Source organism: Rhamphochromis sp. 'chilingali', assembly GCF_963969265.1.
Source record: "Rhamphochromis sp. 'chilingali' genome assembly, chromosome: 12".
Classification (NCBI taxonomy): Eukaryota; Metazoa; Chordata; class Actinopteri; order Cichliformes; family Cichlidae; genus Rhamphochromis; species Rhamphochromis sp. 'chilingali'.
The window spans coordinates 23,416,026-23,436,348 of record NC_137939.1 but is presented as its reverse complement, the minus strand read 5'-3'; the positions used below and the strand labels follow the sequence as shown (position 1 = coordinate 23,436,348).

The 20,323-nt window shown below is 40.8% G+C and overlaps 1 protein-coding gene across 3 annotated transcripts in view; it reads right to left on the bottom strand.

Annotated features, from left to right (window-relative positions):
- Window positions 1–20,323, bottom strand: part of LOC308406630 (cadherin-4-like) — a 253,347-nt gene that overhangs the window by 59,245 nt on the left and 173,779 nt on the right. For all 3 annotated transcript variants that reach the window (XM_080897730.1, XM_080897731.1, XM_080897732.1), the window contains one exon: window positions 14,153–14,350. In XM_080897730.1, coding sequence (XP_080753856.1) covers window positions 14,153–14,350 — 198 coding nt within the window. The remainder of the gene's footprint in view (window positions 1–14,152; window positions 14,351–20,323) is intronic.

Sequence of the window (20,323 nt, the reverse complement as noted above, 5' to 3'; positions counted from 1 at the left end):
CAGTAAAGCCTAACAGGCACACAAGAAATGTAGAGATTGGTCAACAGGTCACAAATAGACTGGTTAACACTGAAGAGAAAGAGCCTCTACAAGAGAAAGGTTTTTAGGTGGCATTGCACTTCACATACACACGCCATCTGTCAAATGCACTCTGGTGCACGCTCCGAGATAAAAAGGCACCTTGTGTGTTTTGCTGTGAGTCAGGAAAGTGTCTGCATTAAGAGCTTTCCTGTGGCCTTTTTAAAACACAGACTTCTGCTCAGACTTTGATGTTGAGCATTGTATCTCTTCAAAAGGCAGGACAGGAGTGATGTTGGGTATCTAGGTCTGAATTTGGGATTTTCAAAAATGCACTTACACCTTTAAACATAAAACACAAGCTTAATATCATTTTGTATTCATTAGTTGGCGAGGACTGAATGCAGTCTGCATGAAAAGATCTACCTGTTCCTGTTTAAAATATGTCTTTGACTCACTGAGTTTGCACTTGATTGTGGTTTAGCTACATTATACAGCGGGGAAAATAAGTATTTGACACATCAGCATTTTTATCAGTAAGGGGATTTCCAAGTGGACTATTGACACAACATTTCCACCAGATGTTGCCATCAAGCCAAATATTGAAGTCATACAATCAAATCAGAACATATAAGTATACAAGTTAAACCATAATAAATAAAGTGAAATGACACAGGGAATAAGTATTGAACACACTTTATTCAATACTTTGTAGAAAAGCCTTTGTTGGTGATTACAGCTTCTAGACGCCTCTTGTATGGATAGACCAGTCGTCTGCATTGCTCAGGAGTGATTCTGGCCCATTCTTCCACACAAACGGTCTTTACATCTTGAAGGTTCCTTGGGCCTCTTTTATGAACTTTAATCTTCAGTTCTCTCCATAGATTTTCTATGGGATTTAGGTCAGGTGATTGACTGGGCCATTCAAGCAACTTGATTTTCTTTCTTTGAAACCACTTCATTGTTTCCTTGGCCTTGTGTTTGGGATCATTGTCTTGCTGAAATGTCCACCCTCTTTTCATTTTTAGCTTCCTGGTAGATGGCAGCAGATTTTTATCCAGAATGTCCCGGTACATCTCTCCATTCATCCTGCCTTCAATAATATGAAGTCTGCCAGTACCCCTTGCTGAAAAGCAGCCCCAAACCATGATGCTTCCACCCCCAAACTTGACTGTTGGTATGGTGTTCTTGGGGTGGTGAGCAGTGCCATTTCTTCTCCAAACATGGTGTGTAGAATGACTGCCAAAAAGTTCAATTTTGCTTTCATCTGACCATACTATAGTCGTCCAATGATCCACAGGCTTCTCCAAATGCTGTTGCGCAAATTTTAACCGAGCCTTGACATGCTTTTTGTTCAGCAATGGAGTCTTGCGTGGTGAGCGTGCATGGATGCCATGGCGGTTCAGTGCATTGCTTATAGTTTTCTTTGAAACAACAGTACCTGCTGATGCAAGGTCTTCCTGAAGTTCTGTCCGAGTGGTTCTTGGCTCTTGGAGAACCCTCCTGATTATTCTTTGGACTCCTCGGACAGGGATCTTGCGTGGAGCACCTGACCGTGGCAGGTTTATGGTGAACTGATGCACTTTCCATTTCCGGATAATGGCCCCCACAGTGCTCACAGGAACATTCAGCATTCTGGAAATGCACCTATAACCATTCCCATCAAAATGCTTTTCAACGATAAGATTACGAAGATCTTGAGAGAGTTCTTTGCTTTTACCCATTATGAAGTCTTTCCTGTGTGCCTTCTGGGTAATGAGGAGCCTTTATAGGCCATCAATTAGGACTAAAGCAGCTGATATCAATTAGTACTGATAGGGGACAGGATTTCTCTATCAATACTGACAGATTTCAGGTGATCTCCTGGCTTTCTATGTCATTTTGCCCCTTGTTATCTCCATGTATTCAATACTTATTCCCTGTGTCATTTCACTTTATTTATTGTGGTTTAACTTGTATACTTATATGTTCTGATTTGTTTGTATGACGTCAATATTTGGCTTGATGGCAACATCTGGTGGAAATGTTGTGTCAATGGTCCACTTGGAAATCCCCTTACTGATAAAAATGCTGATGTGTCAAATACTTATTTTCCCCGCTGTATGTAAGTCTTTTTACCTATGAGCTTCTTCTACTACTATTGTTGGATGGCCATGAACATCTTTTGTGGCCTTTTTCAATTTTATTTGATAGACACAGTGAAGAAAGGACGGGAAAGCGGGGGCAGACACGCGCCAAAGGTCCGTGGGTCGGACTCAAACCCGGGCTGGACAGTCTCAGCTGTATGGCATGTGGCTGCCCACTCAACACACTGAGCTAAACCGGCACCCCAGGATGCCCGTGGACATTTAACCAGACTTTTTTTGTACTATGATGTGATTTTATCATGACCTGTGACTGAAGACGGTGATTTCCTTTAAAAAATGAGTGACACAAACAGTTGCTTTTTAACTTTCCCAACACAGCTATAAACCATATAAAGGCAGATTTATGGAAGGCACAGAGAGGACAGAAGACCAGAAAGATGCAATCACAGATTTACCCAGTTCAGTTGTCTATTTCAGTGTGTGAGAGAATGAAATGGAGAGATAGCATGCTCTGGGTGCTTTTGTGTTATTTGAATGATAGCTAGAAGTGACGCAGGTGAGATTATTAAAAGACCTTCCTCCACATTACTGAAAATAACATGGAGTAATAGAAGTTAAGCAGTGAATGACTTTTCCAATTATTGCAGTGTGAAAAGAGTCTGGTCTTTAATAGTGAAGGCTTATGGCAAATTAGAGGTGCTATTCTCCCTAGAGGTAACAATGGAATGACTCGCCCTCCTCACGCTCCTCTTCCAGGCTGGGAGAATGAAAATAAGGCAGCCATTGTAGTGGCAGACAAAGAGTGGCCGCACCCCTTAGCTTTGGTTTAGAGGGGTGAGAGTGTGAGGGCTGCTATCTCACTGTAACCCCTCTCCCTCTCTCCATCTCTGGCCCTCTCTTTCATTAGAAGATTGATTAAATTGTAAAATTGGGAGTGTGATGGATGCATGAATGACTTCTCCAGTCGCCCCCCTGGGCTTTGACAAGGACAATATCAAGGACCCCCTGTAACTCCCTTTTCCTGCCTCGTCTCTTTATCCCCAGGAAACCCAATCTGGGTAATTAGAGTAAAGAGTGTCGGAGGCTTGTACGATAGAGAGAGGCTCAGAAAGAAAGAAAGAGAGAGAGAGAGAGAGAGAGAGAGAGAGAGAGAGAGAGAGAGAGAGAGAGAGAGAGAGAGAGAATAACAGTGGCACAAAATCTGCTGCCGCTGCACTTTTCCCAGTCATTACTGCCCCCCTCCCAACCTCCATCCATACGCACGCACATACAGTTTTTGCACTGTCCACCATACACAGACCACTTTTTCACATCCCTTCTCCTTCCTTCTTCCTCTCACTTTCTAAATCCATCAGGCAGCAGTGAAGAGAGAGAAATGCAGACTAGAGGGAAAATGGAGGAAAGAAAGAGTGAGGAGAGTGAGAAAAAGGGAGAGAAAATAAAAGTGGCTCTGAACTCACTGCATCAGCAGAACTCGGTAGCAGAACATGAGCCCTTTTGGCTAGAAACCTGGAAACAGTAAATGCAGAGAAGTTGCCACAACTTGTATGATTGGACAACCGTCTGGTAAAATATATACATGCTGTGAGAAAGTGGACGGAATTTTCCCCGACGACCAGACATGTGACCTTTGTGGGAAGATATGCCGCGAGAAATTTGTCTTGAATTTTCTCTGTCAAAGAAACACCCAGTTACATCACTGCATAGATGCATTTCTAGTGGACTTTTGCTGAAGGGCTGTTTGGAAGAAAACGCTTACAGTACATTCCTTCCAAGCCTACGGGGAGAAACCCTTTGGAGATATCATAAGGTAAACAGGTAAACAGCTGTGAGTAAAAAGGCAAAAGAGGAAAGGTGTTCGGGTAGAGGCGGGAGCAGTATGCACTTTTGATGTTGACTGGAAGCCTGACAAAATGTGCTGCTCCCTGCCAAGTCTGCCCCTGCCAAGCACAGGCAGAAACTGAAGAGGGGCTGGACCTTGCAATGGTGCTGCTGGGCGTTTGGAAAAGTTGTGCATTTACACATAATGCATGCAAAGACAAAGACGCATACACGATGGCTCTGCAGCCTCTGTGTGTCAGAATGTTTCCCAGGATGTTCTGGCTCCCACTAAGTAAGCGAGGGATTCTGCCTGGCAAACTCCTCCTCAGCAAGAGTCCAGCTGTCATCTTGACAAATGAACCTTGGAAGAGTGAAGAGGGGTGTGTGTGTGTGTGTGTGTGTGTGTGTGTGTGTGTGTGTGTGTGTGTGTGTGTGTGTGTGTGTGTTTGTACAGCCATGTGTGTCTGCGGATCCGTGCTTGTGGGTTTTTGCTGGTGCATGAGCACAGCACGTGTACCATAAGGATGACTTACAGATGGCTGGTGTACAAGAGGATTTAGTTTTTTTGACAAGTAGCAGGCCTGTCAGTCCTTGATTGATAAAAATCAGAAAACAGTTTAGAGCCACAGAGGCCACTTTCTCCGAACCTCTTTCTTTTCCCGGAAGTTATCAGGAAAGCATTTCTGAAAATTTGGAAATGCACCAGCAAGCTCAGCTGCTATACGCCGTGATGCAAGGCGCTGTGCAAAGCGCTATGCATCAATGACATTGCGGTTTTATGAACAATGTGAGGCATTAAATCTTTTATTGAGCCAAAGGAGTAAATGTTCTCTTCTCCTGGAAATCAAAAACAAATAAAAATGTATAAGGATCAACAGGGTGTACTGCCCAGCAATACTTACAAGTGAAACACAATGCTAAACCTGGAAACTTTTTTCTTTGGTCTGGTGCTAAACTGTTTATCATAGGAGCTATTTCATCTTGAGAGGTTGTGGGAGATTTTACTGCACTGTGAGCAATTTTATTACAAGCGTACACAGCCACGTTTTCCTACTTGTACCAGGTCTTTGTGTGTGTCTGTTTGTGATCTTGTCTGTGTGCACAGTTGCCTCTGTACAAAAACAAGATCATCCCATGACAGTATCTATTATGCTTCCATGAAAAGGTTCTGACTGAAACCTTTTATTGTAAGTGACAAAGTATATGGGATCAGATTATTCTTGTGCAGGCCTCAATTTTGATTTCCTTCACATTTTACTTTCAGGGGGGGGGAGAGAGTTAAATATGAGGAAATGGAAAAATACGAGCACATTAAATAAAATAAGAATATTACATCACATGACTTGCATCCCAAAGCGTTTTTAATTCAACTCAGTAACATGCCCAAGGACATTTTCTCCTCACTATTACTCCTTTCTTCACTCCCTGTAAAAGCTGCTGCTTTATGAGGAATCTGATTTTATGTCGTAATGTCTGTCTCTCGGGAAAACATGCCGACATAACTGAGCTGAGGTGGGGGGAAAGCATCACCTGACGGGACAACTGCCATGTCTGCATCTGCATGTCTTTTGTCTTCATCTGTCTGCCGGCTTGACCCACTTGTCTGCATGCGTGATTCTCTCTGTAACTTCCTTTCTGCTCTACCGCCAGCCTGTCTGTCAACCTGTCCTTTCCATTCGACCGACCTTGCCTCATAAGACCAACAATCGCAGCCACCCTTTGTCCCCAACACTTCATTACTGGTCCCCACCGCCTCGTGTCCCCTTCTGAATATCTTTCTTCCAATTTTACTCCTCATTATTTTTTCATGTCTTTAGAGAAATACAGAATCTTGGCTCTCCTTCATCCTACTGATCCACAGGGTCGCCGAGGCCAACCTCCAGGGGACCAGACAGAGGCTGTTTGTTAAGCTGTTATTTATCTCCTTCATAAAGTCCTCCTCATCTCCTATTAAAGAGCCTAGAACTGTTGCCCTTGACTCACACATAACTCTTGTGTCTTTTGGTGAGATGATTTACTGTTTAATTTAACACCAACTGAACCCAGGAGGGAGCCTGCCTGGTGCTGCCTGATGTCATATCAGAGAGGAATACATTGGGGTTGTGAATATGTGTGTGTTTTTGCGTCTGCTGTTTGTGCGTGTGCAAGAGTGAGTGGGTGGCTGAGGTGGAGGTTTTGTGTTGTTTGTTTTTTTTTCCTCACAGCTAAGCCTTAGTAGTAGCTGCTCTGGGCCTCGTTGTGTGCAACAAGGCCACGGCTGGAAAATTTTCTCTTGAAAAACAAACCCCGCTGTGTATGCCTGATGAACATGTTTACCAGGACTTCACGCCACTAATTTAAAAATAATGAGATATTAAACAGTGAAAATTAAATTTCAGTCTCACTTTACTAAGCAGAGGATGAAACAAAGGCCAAATGCTGTTGACAAATACACAAATGTAGGAACAATTAGTTTTCCAGTCAATACCAGAACACTGTAGAAGATTCAATTTCCTAGTGCTGATAAATGTAATTACATTGATTGCACTAATTTCACTAGAGGAAAGGAAATGAAGTTCACAGGGTACATGCCAAAACAAGACTACAGTACAAAGAGTGGGAGTCTCTGAGGAATGTCGGGAATTATTCATGAGAATCATAACTAAGCATACTGAAATGGTTCTGTTAAAGAATCTTTAAAGCTTTTCTCTTCATAGTGCACGTTTGTCCTCCACTACCTCCTTGCATAAGATATTAATGTGACTGTAGCTGCTCACCCCTTTTTAAATAGCATTGAGATCTCATGCTGTTCAGAAGATCGTCAAATTGCTTTTATGGTCAAATGTTTCATTAATGATTTGACCTGTCAAAAAAGACAGCAGTGAGGGTGTTCTTCCATCGCAAAGACTCCATTAGCAGGAGAAACAATGTAAAGCACTTTCAACTTTCTTTGGTGTTTTACTCGTGCCATCGTAACTCGATATCCAGCTACGTCCCAGCTGTCACATGAACTCATTGAAAAAAATAATAAAAGGATGAATTATATCTGAATGCTTCCAATTTACCTTTGCATGACCCAAGGTAGATGTAGCTGTGCATGAGCAGATGAGTTAATATTTGCGATGATCATTTTTTATTAAGTAGATAAGATAAATTGTTTACCATGACATGCACATGCAGCACTTTGGGTGTTTGAGTAATGAACCTTATTTTAATGTGTAATGAAATTGACCAATTAGCATTGAACGCAAATAGAAAGGAGGAGGCTGAAAGGGATATGATATACAGTATTTAAGGCAAAGTTGTGGATGAACTATAATGGAAACGATGGCACAACAAGAAAGGTTACGAGATGAAAGGCTTTTCAATCTATCCCGGGGAGATGTAAAAGCTTGTTCTGGCAATCAGGGAAAATAGTTTGAGATATTTTTTTTAAAAATAACAATCCAAAAATAAAAGTCAGAGGATCACCAAAATCAATAAGCTTGTCTGAGGGCCATGAATGACTGCATAAAATTTGATGATAATCCATCTAGTAGTAATGGTATGTTCAAGTCTGGACCAAAGTGGTGGATCGATCAATCACTAAAGTGGCAGACCGGCCAACCAGCTGAGTGCCATTTCCATCCTTGGAGCAATTCTCTAAAGAGCAGAGCAAAAAGAAGAGCATGAGAAAATATCAAACTGTATTTCTAGCAAAATGATCTTCAATGTCACTAAACACTGGATGTTTGTGCTGGAAGAAAATTCACAGCTGGGGTTTGGAAAGGAAATACCTCGTGTGAATTCTCGGGGAAGTGAAATCAAACAAAAAAGATGAGAGTTTAAAACGGGCCAAGATGCGTTACAGCGTAAAGACAAATGAGCACAAATGAAATGCTGACATGACTGTTCGTGCTCTCCATCCTGGACTGAGGCTGCTGCCTTTTCTTTCCACTTAATACTCTGTAGGAGGGCCACCCTTATCTGAAAAACATTTATTGTTTCTTTCTTTTCTTCTCCAGCTTGATAGAATGTGCTTGTGTGTGTGTGTGTGTGTGTGTGTGTGTGTGTGCGTGCGTGCGTGCGTGCGTGCGTGCGTGCGTGCGTGTGTGTGTGTGTGTCTGCTAAAGCCTTTAGCAGACTTTATACTGTAGATGCATCAGAACAATGGAATAATAAGAGACAAAACATGGCACGCAAATATAAAATGCTCCAGTACATATACAGCTGTGCACATACTTTTCATGTGTTTGATGGAATTATTGTAGCCACAAATTTGAATGTTTTTGCAGCCTGAATTCATTTAGCCTCTGCATTTCAACTTTTATAAATCATTCCATATGGGGACCAATGTGGTTTCCTAGTGGCCAAGCTCTGGATTGGGCTGTGATCCTTAAATACTCGCATCCCTGTGTTTCACCATCCTGTGGTTTTGTTTCTGGTGGACTAGGTTGAAAAAACAAAACAAAACAAGATGGAGTCCTGTTTTTCTGGCTTTGCTTTCCCTTCTCTTTGTTCAGGGATAAAGCCGAAATGCGACCAAACAAAACCCCAAACAATGAGCATATACAAAGGCAAGAGCGCAGCACATGCGCTTTACTGATCCTTTGTTTGCTTTCTGTGTAGGACAAGTAATTCTTCTCTGTGCCTGTGTATGCATCCGTATGTTTGTTTGTGATTGAATGTGTGTGTGTTTGTGAGCATATGTCTCGGCAGGAGGGAGGGAGCGAAGATGAAGGGGGAAGACTGGAGCGGTGCAGTGCTGGTGTTGGCCGGGTGGTGGGGTGGCAAGTGCCAGAAGGCTTCATTAGACTCAAGGGAAGAGGCTGTGAACAGCAGTTCTCCAGGAAATCTGTTAGACCTAAACACAGACATGCCTCTGATCCGGGTCTAGCCCTACAGTCCCTCTTTCTGTTTCCCTTCTCTCTCAGTCATATCCACCCATCTATTCGCCAGTGCAATTAGCTCCAGCTCACTTATACAATGAGGAACAGTCCCTACTTTTTGTCCCTCATTTTCTTTAAGATTCCTTTCTTTTTTCTGTCTGTTTTTCTGGTGGTGTTGTTGTTGTTGTTGCTGTGTCTGTTAGTGAAGCGGAGCAGTCATTAATCACTGGTAAATGTACGCAGAGAAAGCTGAGACACCTCGGGGGTGGGGTGCGATGGGGAGTTCTCTCATTCTGCTCGAAAAACGCTTCTCAACACGCTCCGTAGAGAGAGATGTAGAAAATGGAGCACAGGTGCTGCAGCGAGTGCAATAAACATAACCAGATGCACTGCAACACACAAATAATCTGATACAAATGTCAGTGTTTTGTCAGCGTTTAACTTACAGGGTCTAAATCTACTAGCAGGAAATAAATAGCTACAATAAATACTGAAACAAATGACAAATCAACTATGATGTCCAATAAAAGGCTTTCTGATCATATCGGTGACTGAAGACAAGAGTCCATCTGTTTGGCTTACTGTTCTCCTCGCTGCTCTTTCTCACCGTGGTATTCCTGTCAATATAATGTCTGTGGTTACTAAGGGATGCAACCGCACTTTATCGGAATATCTGGCTTCTTTGTCTGAACGAGAGCCAGCAGACAGAAAAATTTTCTTCCAAAGAAATATTATCCAATAAAAACAACAGTTTAGCTGAAATTGCACTCTTTTCACATCCCTGAGTCCAGCTCGCAAAATAAATGTCTTCTCTCTGAAAACAATATCTCCACTAAACAAAACACTAGAATATTACCCAGAGCTGTGGAGGTTAGAAAAGGATTGAAAAAGCAAGAGACGCTGAAAGGGGGAGAGAAGAGTGAGGACAAGGATAACTACAGACTGTCTTGGGGTGTGAACACATCTGCCCTGACACCGGCGATGTTGACGTTCTGATGCACGATTACTTGATTACATTCTCATCGCAGGCTTTTATTTCCTGACTCCATCTTTTGATCATATTTTGAAAAATGCTTTTTATTATGAGGCTGAGAGTTTAAAGACCTAAAACGGCAGCACTAAAGAAAAATGAGAGAAGTCCAACCAAAGGTGACAGTGCGTGCCACACCTCCATAGCGTGCTAATTCACACAAGCTGTCATTTCTCATTGTAGTCCACACAAATCCAGAACATGTCCAGTGAAAAAAAAGCAAAACAAAACCTCACTATTCCTTATTTGTGTCTACTATGTTAAAGCTCAAGTGTGGAAGTTTTCTATGCAAATTGACTGCCTTTACATTCATGCCTTTGTGATCCGAGTTCACAAAATGCTGATTAAGCCTATCAGCGACAAGTAAAAGATCTCTATTTCCCAGGAGCACGGTTTTAAATCTGCTGCCTGTGGTGACATACCCACCCTGCCACCTCAACTGTGATGCGCTTTATGTCAGATAGGAATGATTGATTTGCTGGAGCTGAAGAGAGGAACAACTGTAGTGATAAAGGCAGTAAGGATAGCAACTTACAGTACAACAAAAGCTATGGTGAAAACGTCTACAAAGTGTCTGATGAAAAAGAGAACAACCTTTTAAAAAAGGCCCACTATGTTTTAACACTAGTCAAGAATGCAGCAACAATATTTGTGTGATCACTGTCACTATCTGTACTGGCATTTATAAAGGAGTTTAAAATCTTAGTGACCAATGTCCATCAAACTGCAAATCACATCTTGACATACGCTTTCTTCTATGCACTTTAAGTAATATCTAATTCACATCCACTGACAATTTAGAAGCGCCAATCAACTTAACCTATGTCCTTAACCAGACAGCACAGTGGTGCGGAGGTTACCACCGTTGTCTCAGCACAAGAAGGTCCTGGGTTTAAAGCCACCAGCTGGTTCTCTCACTGCCTGTGTGTAGGTTCTCTCTGGGGACTCTGACTCCCCCTCACAGTCAAAATGCATGCATGTTAAGTTAATTGGTAATTACTGGCCCTGGGTGTAAGTACCAATGGTTGTCTGTCTCTATGTGTTCAGGGTGCACCCTACTCTTTGCCCTATGGCAGCTGTGATAGGCTTCGGCCTGTTTGTGAGCCTGAATTGGATAAGTGGAAAAAAATAAACATCTTTTGACGAAAGAAGTCCAACAAGGCAGAACCACACAGAAAGGGCCAAGCTGACCAAGAGGGTCTAACCTAGGTGACAGCACCTGTCACTGGATCACTGCAGAGACTTCAGGTTTAAGATACTGGATAAAAAAATATTTCCATTGTGGTACTAAAACCTTGCCTGTCAGGCAACCAGCAACTCTGACAAAACCAGTGTTTATACTCTTTGCTATTTTCAACCGGAAGCAGTACAACAAAAAAACAAACAAACAACCCAAACCATTTCAGACATTTAATCATAAATGGTCTTACTCGTTATCTATGCTGTTGTTTCATCAGGGGTTTCTTCTTTTTTTAGCTGATGCTTGTTCTAATGGTGGGGTTAAGCAATTGTTGGGGCGAATAAGGGATTTGGGGGGAGTTGGGTGGTTACGCTGAGTCTTTATTTACCCAAGCAAAAAAAAAAAATCGATGCCACTCTGCTGTAGGAGAAGTGTGTGAATCAATGAAAGGTTTCAAAAAGCCCCTGTGAAAAATCAATGTCCCTTACATACTATTGATGGAAGTTTGGCCATAGAAGAAAGAAACGACAGAGAACACCTGTTTATTGTGAAAAATTACTCTGCTCGCTCTTTGTTATAGGCTTTTTGGATCTCTTTGTTTTGTCTAGAACAGTGCTAACAGTATTTCTGTATCCTTTCAATTGCTCTCTTTGCTAGCCTTCCATTTTATCCTTTTGTTACAAGTTATGCAGCGCTCATGCCCATTTGTTGTAAGGAAGCACTACTGGCCATTATCGGCAAAGGAAGAATAGCTACATTCAGTCTCACAACTCTGACACTAGAGGTTGATAAGGTCTAACATTCAACCACAGAGTGATATCATGTACACAACAACTTGATGTACAGTAGGGGAGTGCAGGGTTCTGAAGCCGTCATCTCAGCACAGCTATTAATAAAATTCAGTCAATAACATTCCACTGTCACTGCCTTGACTTTAGAGACCGATAGGAGAACAGTTCTGCCATAACTTTGCCTATGCAGTCAACATTTCCCTCGAGCCATGTCAGGCTGCGAGCTGCGAGGCCAATCAGTAGGGGCTCTGTCCTGACACTTGCCCAATCGTGTGCTAGCGTGATCAAAGTGACAGTGCTGTAGACCTGCAGAGATACAGGTGAGGGCTGCTGTCACCCCACCTGTCCAACTGATGGCAACTCGGCCAGGGCAGGGAGAAAAGTACTAGGATGGTCGGGAAGGCCACTGCCTGCATGTCACTCAGTGCTGTTTTGGATGACAGAACAACCCAATAAGGAAGAGACTGACTTCACAGACCATTAGAAGTAGCATCACACAGCCATAGTGCACAGAACACTGAGTAATGGTGCAACTGAAGGGCGACCGAAAGACTCCAAGCGCTGCTTCGAGACCTTTTTTTATTGAATAAAATATGCATTTTTGCTTCATTTTTTTGAAACAGAAACAGATGCATAAAAGCCCGAATTCTCAACAGAGGACAAAGTAGGTTATTAGAAAGGACTAAGCAGATAAACAAGTATGGCAAAATTATCCCCATGCCGTCCACCCCTGTGTCCTTGTTAAAATCTCTAGCTCTCAGTATGGCCTTTCCTGCCCTCCAGTCATCATTAAAGAGAAAGACGGGAGCTTGAGAGTCCAACAGAGGCATCAACACGCATCACTTCTCCTCTGCTCGAAACGCTCAGCTCTCAGCAATCCACTAGCCCCTGACGGACCTATTTACCGCACAAAGTGAATTGTGTTTGGCTGCAAACTATGCTTCCAAATGTTCCTTTGATACCCTCTCTCTCTTTCCCCCTCGCCATCTCCTCTGTCTCTCTCTGGTTCTGACCAGCTCATGGAAATAGAAGAACTGTCTGGCCAGTTTATTGCTGGTGTAGCACTACTCATGGGCTCAGCAGGCTCAGATGAGAAAGCCACACTGTGCCAGGCTGATGGGACACAGTCCAGCTGTAGAGGCACTCACTCCAAAACACAGACTTACAAACTCCTTCCTCTTTGACTTGATGTTTTTGTTTCACTATGGAAGAAAAAAAAAGTTTCCTTCAAGTAGCTCCCCAGGCTTTTCCCTGGGGACTGGATGAAACCCAGTTGAAAAACAAAGAACAGAAACAATAGGAAAAATCTGCTTCTTTTGCACAATTTTAAACCCCAAAGAGATAAACTATGAGAGTTTTGTAAACAGCAAGGAAAAGCTGATGGCTAGATATTCCAGATAAAGAGAGAAGGAAAGAAGCAGCAGCGAATAAAGCAGCAGTCTTGTGGAATGTTTTTTGATGAGTTACAGCGTGCACCGCAATCTTAAAGTCAAGAGCTTGCCTATGAGCGAGTCAAACCACACATTCTGTTGTGACAGAATCCCTGAATTTTAAACCTCCTGCAACTCAAGCCTTTGCACAGCAAGTTAAACATTTATTTATTAATTTATTCGACAGGTGTGCGGGCTCAGCCTCTAACCTTTGACATGCAGCACTTATATATAGCGTGTAATTACAGCCTTATCAAAAAAGCAAAGGTTTTACAGAAATAAATTTTCCATCTGTAATTGTTGATGAATTCTGATTTTGAATGCTAAACAAAGACATGGTTATACACTCTTCATGTTTTTCTGCTGCTTCTTTATTTACAGGAAGTTCTAAACCAATAAACTAATGTGCCTATTAGGGCACAGAAGAAAAGAAATACTGTTCTACTCTTTTGACTTTGAGAATGGCAGGATTTCATGCTTTCTTCTCATATCAAACAAGAGGCTTCACTAAAACTTCTGTGACAAATTGCATTGTTATACAGTTATAAAAATAGAACTGAACCTTAAGCAACCTTTCTGAAATAACCTGATAAAGGAAAGAAAAGATGCATAAAAAAGGAATAAACAATCATTAGCTTCACTGTGACCCTATGGGACCTCACACTGTGCAAGAGTTTGCTGTTTAGGTGTCTAAGGGGAAAACTTCTCAGGGTCAATCAGGGCTGTTTAAATACCGTAAGGCATTGTGGCTGTAGCTGCATCAGGGGAACACAGCATAATCATCTGCAAGGATGTGGCAAACAAACTAGTTATGCTAATGTATTTCTGTTATTTATCACCATCCATTATACATATCCCAATCAGCCTTACTTGTTAAATGCCCTCAAGAAATCCCAGCTGTAAATTAAGAACACATCAGCGACGCGGCCAATCAAATCTGTCACTTACGCTGACAAGCATCTGAGGGAACGGTCCTCGAGAATTTTCAGCCACATTGATTGGTGGGATTACCCAGTCCCTCTTCTGTCTTCGTAGACCCTTGGTGATGTTGCGACCGGACCCTGGGAACATGATGACAGGAGGTGGTGTTTGTACCGCCTCCTTCTTCTCTTTTCTCCCAGCAACTTTCTTTTCATTCTCTGTGACCTTAAAGACAGAACAACAAGGTTTTACTTAGGATGCTACAATAGTAATTGATGTCATGCTAAAAGACAAAGCACAATTTTGCAGATAAAAGACATTTTTATAGGTTTAGCATATTTATTTTATATCTCTGTGAACTTTGAAATCTTTTATTATCTCTTCACTAAGAAAATGTCAAGGCTTTTTTAGCAGTTAGCTGTATGTCAAACCACTTTCTTGGGTACCAGCTTTTGAGAGCTTGCTGTAGCTGCAATGATCAATCATCACCTTAAAAAAAAATCAAACTCATCAGCTAAGATGGCAGTTGTCACTGTCACCTGTTTGTTTTTTTTAAATATAAAAACAAGTATTACATATAAGGAGGTATCTACTCTTTGTCCTTTAACTAGTATTTCTGCAGAGAAATCTGAAGTTGCTATGGAAACAAAGTGCACAATGCAATGATTTTGAAAGATCTAATGGACCCAGTCAGACACAAGATCATTCATCCATTCATTTCATCATTCGCCAAATCAGTCCTTCACTTGGGCAAAAAACAAGTCTTTTTGCAAGTAATTGGAGTTTTGGCAGCTTGGATAAAGAAAAAAAAAGTCAACCAAAAACCTTTTTGCAACTAAAAAATTTAACACAATAATTGTATATACAGTTGGGGAAAAATTTTAAGGTTGAACAGTCTAATTTTTATCGTGGTTTTATTTTAATTTATAGAGACAGAATGTGAAAAAAAATCCAGAATAAACAGATTATATAAAAGTTGCATGTCATGGAGTGAAATAAGGATTTGATGCACTTCAACCCAACCAGAATTCTGGCTCTCAAAAACTGTCTCTATGCCCGTGTGGTGCACATAACATTCAAGCACACAATCAATTACAGACACTCCTGATCTCAGCTTGTTATGTGTATAAAGCACACCCGTCGACAGAATCAATTTCATCTATTCCCACCTCTCCAACGCAATGGGCAAGACCAAAGAGTTGTCAAAGAATGTCAGGGACAAGACTGTAGACTTACACGAGGCTGGAACAGGCTACGAGACTGTAACCAAGAAGCTGGTGAGAAAGTGACAACTGTTGGTGCGATTATTTGGAAATGGAAGAAATATAAAATGGACATCAGTTGCCCTCAGTCTGGAGCTCCATGCAAGATCTTGCCTCGTAAGGGGATGAAGATCACGAAAAGGTGACGGGGTGCAGCGTAAAACTATATAGGAGTTTGTTAATGATCAAAAGGCACTACAGTCCTCAAGAACACCACTGGTAACACACTACGCTGTAATGGACTGAAATCTGCAAATCTGCTTGATAACGCACATGACATGATATTGAGTATCTAAATGATTTAGAGAATGTTTTGGAGAATGTGCTGCGTCAGATGAAACCAAAATCAAGCTTTTTGGCAACTCAACCTGCTATGTGTTGAGGAAGAGAAATGCATACTATTCCCACAGTCAAGAACATTGGTGGAAACATTAAGCTTTGAGGCTATGTTTCTCCTAAGGGTACATGATGACTTTAATGCACCGAGGGTCCAATGCAGTGTAAAATCTTGGATAAGAACTTCCTTCCTTTAGCCAGAAGACTGAACATGGGTTGTGAATAGGTCTTCAAAACATAACACCAAGGCAAAGAGCGGCTAAGGACGCAAATTAAAGTCATGGAATGGCCTAGCGAGTCTCCAGATCTCAATCCTATGGAAAATCTGTGGAGGGAGCTATAAGTTGCCAAACAGCAGCCAAGAAACTAAAAGGATTTAGAAAGCCAAGGAAAGTGACAAAACCCCTCGTCAGATGTGTGCAAACCAGGTGACCAACTACAAGCAGCGTCTTACTGTGCTTGCTAACAAATATTCAGTTATTATTTGCTTGGAGAACAAATACTTATTTCAATCAATGCTATATAAATCAATTTTTGGTTGATATTCGGTATTTCCACTGACTGTTCATTTCTTTGTAAGTGAACAAACTTACGAATTCAGCAGGGTTTCAAAAAATGTTTTCCCCAGTGTATTAGTAAGAAAAAAAGCAAAAATAAGTGAGAAAGAAACGGAGTCTTTCTAACGCTTCACAAAACTCAATGGAAATACCAGCAGTACAGTTCGCTGGCAGACCACATGAAAATTTCATGTGCCAAATGGTGTGTAAATTTACCTTAATGCACCAAACTTGCTTTAAATTCAGAGCATTAGCAGATTTTCTGCAAAAGCTTTCCAACAATTTGTCCTTTTTACAATACTGCGTGCAATTCTACAAGCCTAATTTCAAAATTTGGAATGCTGTGTTAAATAAAGATAACACAAAAGAATGCTATAATTTGCAAGTCATAAAAGTCATTTAACGGAAAATGGCACAAAAAGAACATTATGATTATTGTTATAAATGTGCACTGAGACTTTATTTTTCTTTTTAGAAAAAATAAATGCATTTTAAATTTAATGACAGTAATATGCACCCATGATACATATTGTTGATAAGTACTTTTCTCTTCTCAAACAAATGATATGTTTATACTCAGTACAATTCTCACTTTAGTTATGTGCACACGAATTACTCCAGAAAATCTCTCATTTTTAACCAAGACACATAGGAGCAATAACAATGATATAGCAATTGTAAAAGACTATGGCTCTTAAAACATGTAAACATTTCTTATCAGAAGAACGCCATATGAGAAACACTTTGTGTTATCATGCGTAGACTCAAGCAGGACAGAGGTGATGTTAATTCTGTGCGAGTATGTATGTGCATATATTTAAAAGAAACCATAAACTTCATACCTTTTGTCATTTACACCAGGCATAAAAAGCCTATTAACAGAAAGCGTGTCTGGAGTTGGATTTACAGCCTCTTTCAACAGACAATGACAGCTGAGTCACAGACACACACCTCAATCAAACAGTATGCACCCATCATACACTTTTCTCACACCATCCCTATAGGCACAGAGAAATGACCACCACAAAACTGTCTTTTTGAAAGATGCTCAAATAAGGAACTCAAATGTGAAAGGAACCCATTTTCAATCTCCTAAAGAACATTAACTCATCCATGAGTCAGAACAGCTACATCAAATGCTGGAGTTATGACAGACATCAAATAAGTAATGTCTGTGTTGAAATACTGCAAACCACATGACTGTGAACAGACAATGAACAGAGTGTACAAAAATTTGCTTTATTGCAGATCCTTCCAAGATGAGCTAAAACAAGCAAAAATCGTTGAAATTACAGTAGTAGAACCTTTAGTGTGACACCTGATTCCCTTCATTATCAAATATATTATTCCTTCTGTTAAAGTATATTGCTTTATACATACACGATTTATCTCTAAAGCTACAGTTTAGAGCCCATCATCTGCAAGTTTACAGCTTCGTGTTTACTGTTCCAGTGGCAAAAGGTAATATTAAAGTGATACTATCTGCAGAGTTGTTCGACGGTAAGTTTACCAACACAGCTCAGGGTTACAAGATAGTAAAACATGTCAAGAATTCAGTCACGAACATCATAGCTGAAGCTATGCATCACTTGCACTCTGTCTCAATCACAGTCCCTTGAGCTATCCCTAGCTTTCGTGCTCCCCTCTGCCCTCTTCTTGCAGTGTTATTGTTTTTCTCTGTCTCCCCCTAGTCAGTAGGTACTGACAGCTTGTCTCAATAACATGGATTCCTCAAGCACTGGGCTGTGTTAGGCTGATGGTGCACCAGCAGGTAAAACAGCTGCACAAAACTTTACTAACCAAACACTCACACCAGCAGACAGCAAGAAATTTGTAGTTCGTGTCTTTGTTATGTCTCCTCCAGGATCACTAATTGAGGCAAGTAAATCAACTTTCATTTGTACAGGGTAGCCCATACCTAGCAGTTCCCCCATTTAAATGCACAGTGTGCAAAAACTGAAATTATAAAAGAGATATAAACAGGACAAACATATGGAGAAAGTACAATCATGTCATCTGCACATCTGTGATGTGAATCTCCCACAACATTTATTCAACTGTTACACCACTACCAGCAGTTTGAACAGTTAATACAAGGCAGGATGGATTTGTGCTTTCATATTGTTTATGCCAAATTTTGACCCCACCCATCCAAATGTCTCCATAGAAACTGAGACTGTAAAGAAAAAAAAAAATTGGCAACATTTTCCAATCTTATGTCATCCCACTCTGATGAAATGCATCCTTAGATTCTTGTTTCTTCTACTGCTGTTGCCCCTGTACTTCAAGTTTGATGTGTTGTTGTCTTCATACCGTAGTTTCAGTAAGTGTTTATTTGAGTTATTGTTGCCTTCCTATCAGCACTCTGGCCATTTCCTTTGACTTTTGGCATGAACAAAATATTTACAACTAGAGAACTGCTCACTAGATATTTTCTCTTTTTTGGACCATTCTCTGTAAAAGTTAGAGATAGTTGTGCCAAAAAAGCTCAGTTTCTTGGCAGTTTTTGAAACACTCAGACCAGCCGATGCTATGCTTAAAGTCACTTGATCACCTTTGTTTCCCATTTTGCTTGCTATGTCTAAATGCCTAAATGAATTCCAGCCCTGTGATTGGCTGATTTGATATTTGCATTACTGAACAGGTGAACAGGTGTGTCTAACAAAGTGACCAATATTTTGGATATATCTAACTAGTGGTTAATAATTTTGCATTTAAAATATGGAAATAAATATGTTACAGTGTGTACATGTGAGCATGTGTGATGGGAGGGAGTATAAAAAATCCAGCATCATAGACTCATTTGTAAAAATAAACAAATAACTAAGTAAAGAACAGGTTCAGTTACATTGTATTTCCATTAAAGGTGATTAGTGCCGTTTATCTTTCTTCGAGTTTTTCGATTGCTGTTACTTCTGTGAAATGTGTAGCTTTACAGTTCCTCCCCAGCAGCTGACATTTGAGAATAAAAATAAAATACAACACAGAAGCAGTCTACAGTGTTGGAAGATGGCAATGGCTTCTGGCACATATTGAAAGTTGAAGGTCCTGTATGATGCAGTCTATAAAAAGTGTTTTTCTTTGTCTCTGTTTGTTCTTGCCTGGTCAAGGTCCCTCAGAGGGTTGGCTTGTATCTGCCAGCGGAAACAATGCTTTCAAGGCTGACTTCATTAGATGGACGCCCAAGAAAAAAGCTTTTAAGGCTGTTTTAAAGAAAATGTGTCAAGCAACCTGGCATATGGTGTGTATGTGTTTGTGTGGGTGGGTAGGGATGTGGGGTGTGGAGGAGCATGGGCTTAGGTGTCATGTTCAGTTTCATCAACCAAGTGCTGTACTTCAGACATCTTGGACTGTGAAATCCAGGGCACTTTAAGTAATAGTGCAAAAGGAGAGGTTTTTAAACAGGTAAAGGATTACGGTAGGTGAGGAGACCACATTCACATTCAAAGAAAGACTGGATTTGCTGCTCCACATGGCCATATGCAATAAATATTTAATGTACCATCCACAAAATTACTGCTCTTAAGGGTTCTGCATTGGTAGATTTTTACCACTTTTGTAGAAAGACTTTAAACTTAAAAAGGCCAATATTATAATAATATTTAATAATATTTCCCATAGCTCCCATAGCTCTGTTTTTGGTTTCCAACGTTTGCTCCTGCTGGCTTAAAAATGTAAGAGAACAGGAAGCAAAACAAACCCACAGACGTCATATTTCCACTGCTTATCTCTACTTTATTATATTCCATGAAAGCTTAAGTTGTGAAACAATGCCTTACAAACCCGCTGTAAGCTGTGGACAGGAATAAGCCTCACGTGTGATTTGTCCCTAGAAGTTGGCAGTCCAGCAACAGCTAGCTTAGTTTATAGTCAGTTCTAGTAATTTAGATGAAATTGCCCATTAAGTAACGCAGAGGGAAAGGTGCTCTTATGAATTTTAGAGGAAAGTTTTTTAAGCCTGAAGTTCAGCACCACATCATATGTACCCTAAATAATTAATTGAAACAATTAAGTAGGTACAAATAATTATATAGAAGCAACAA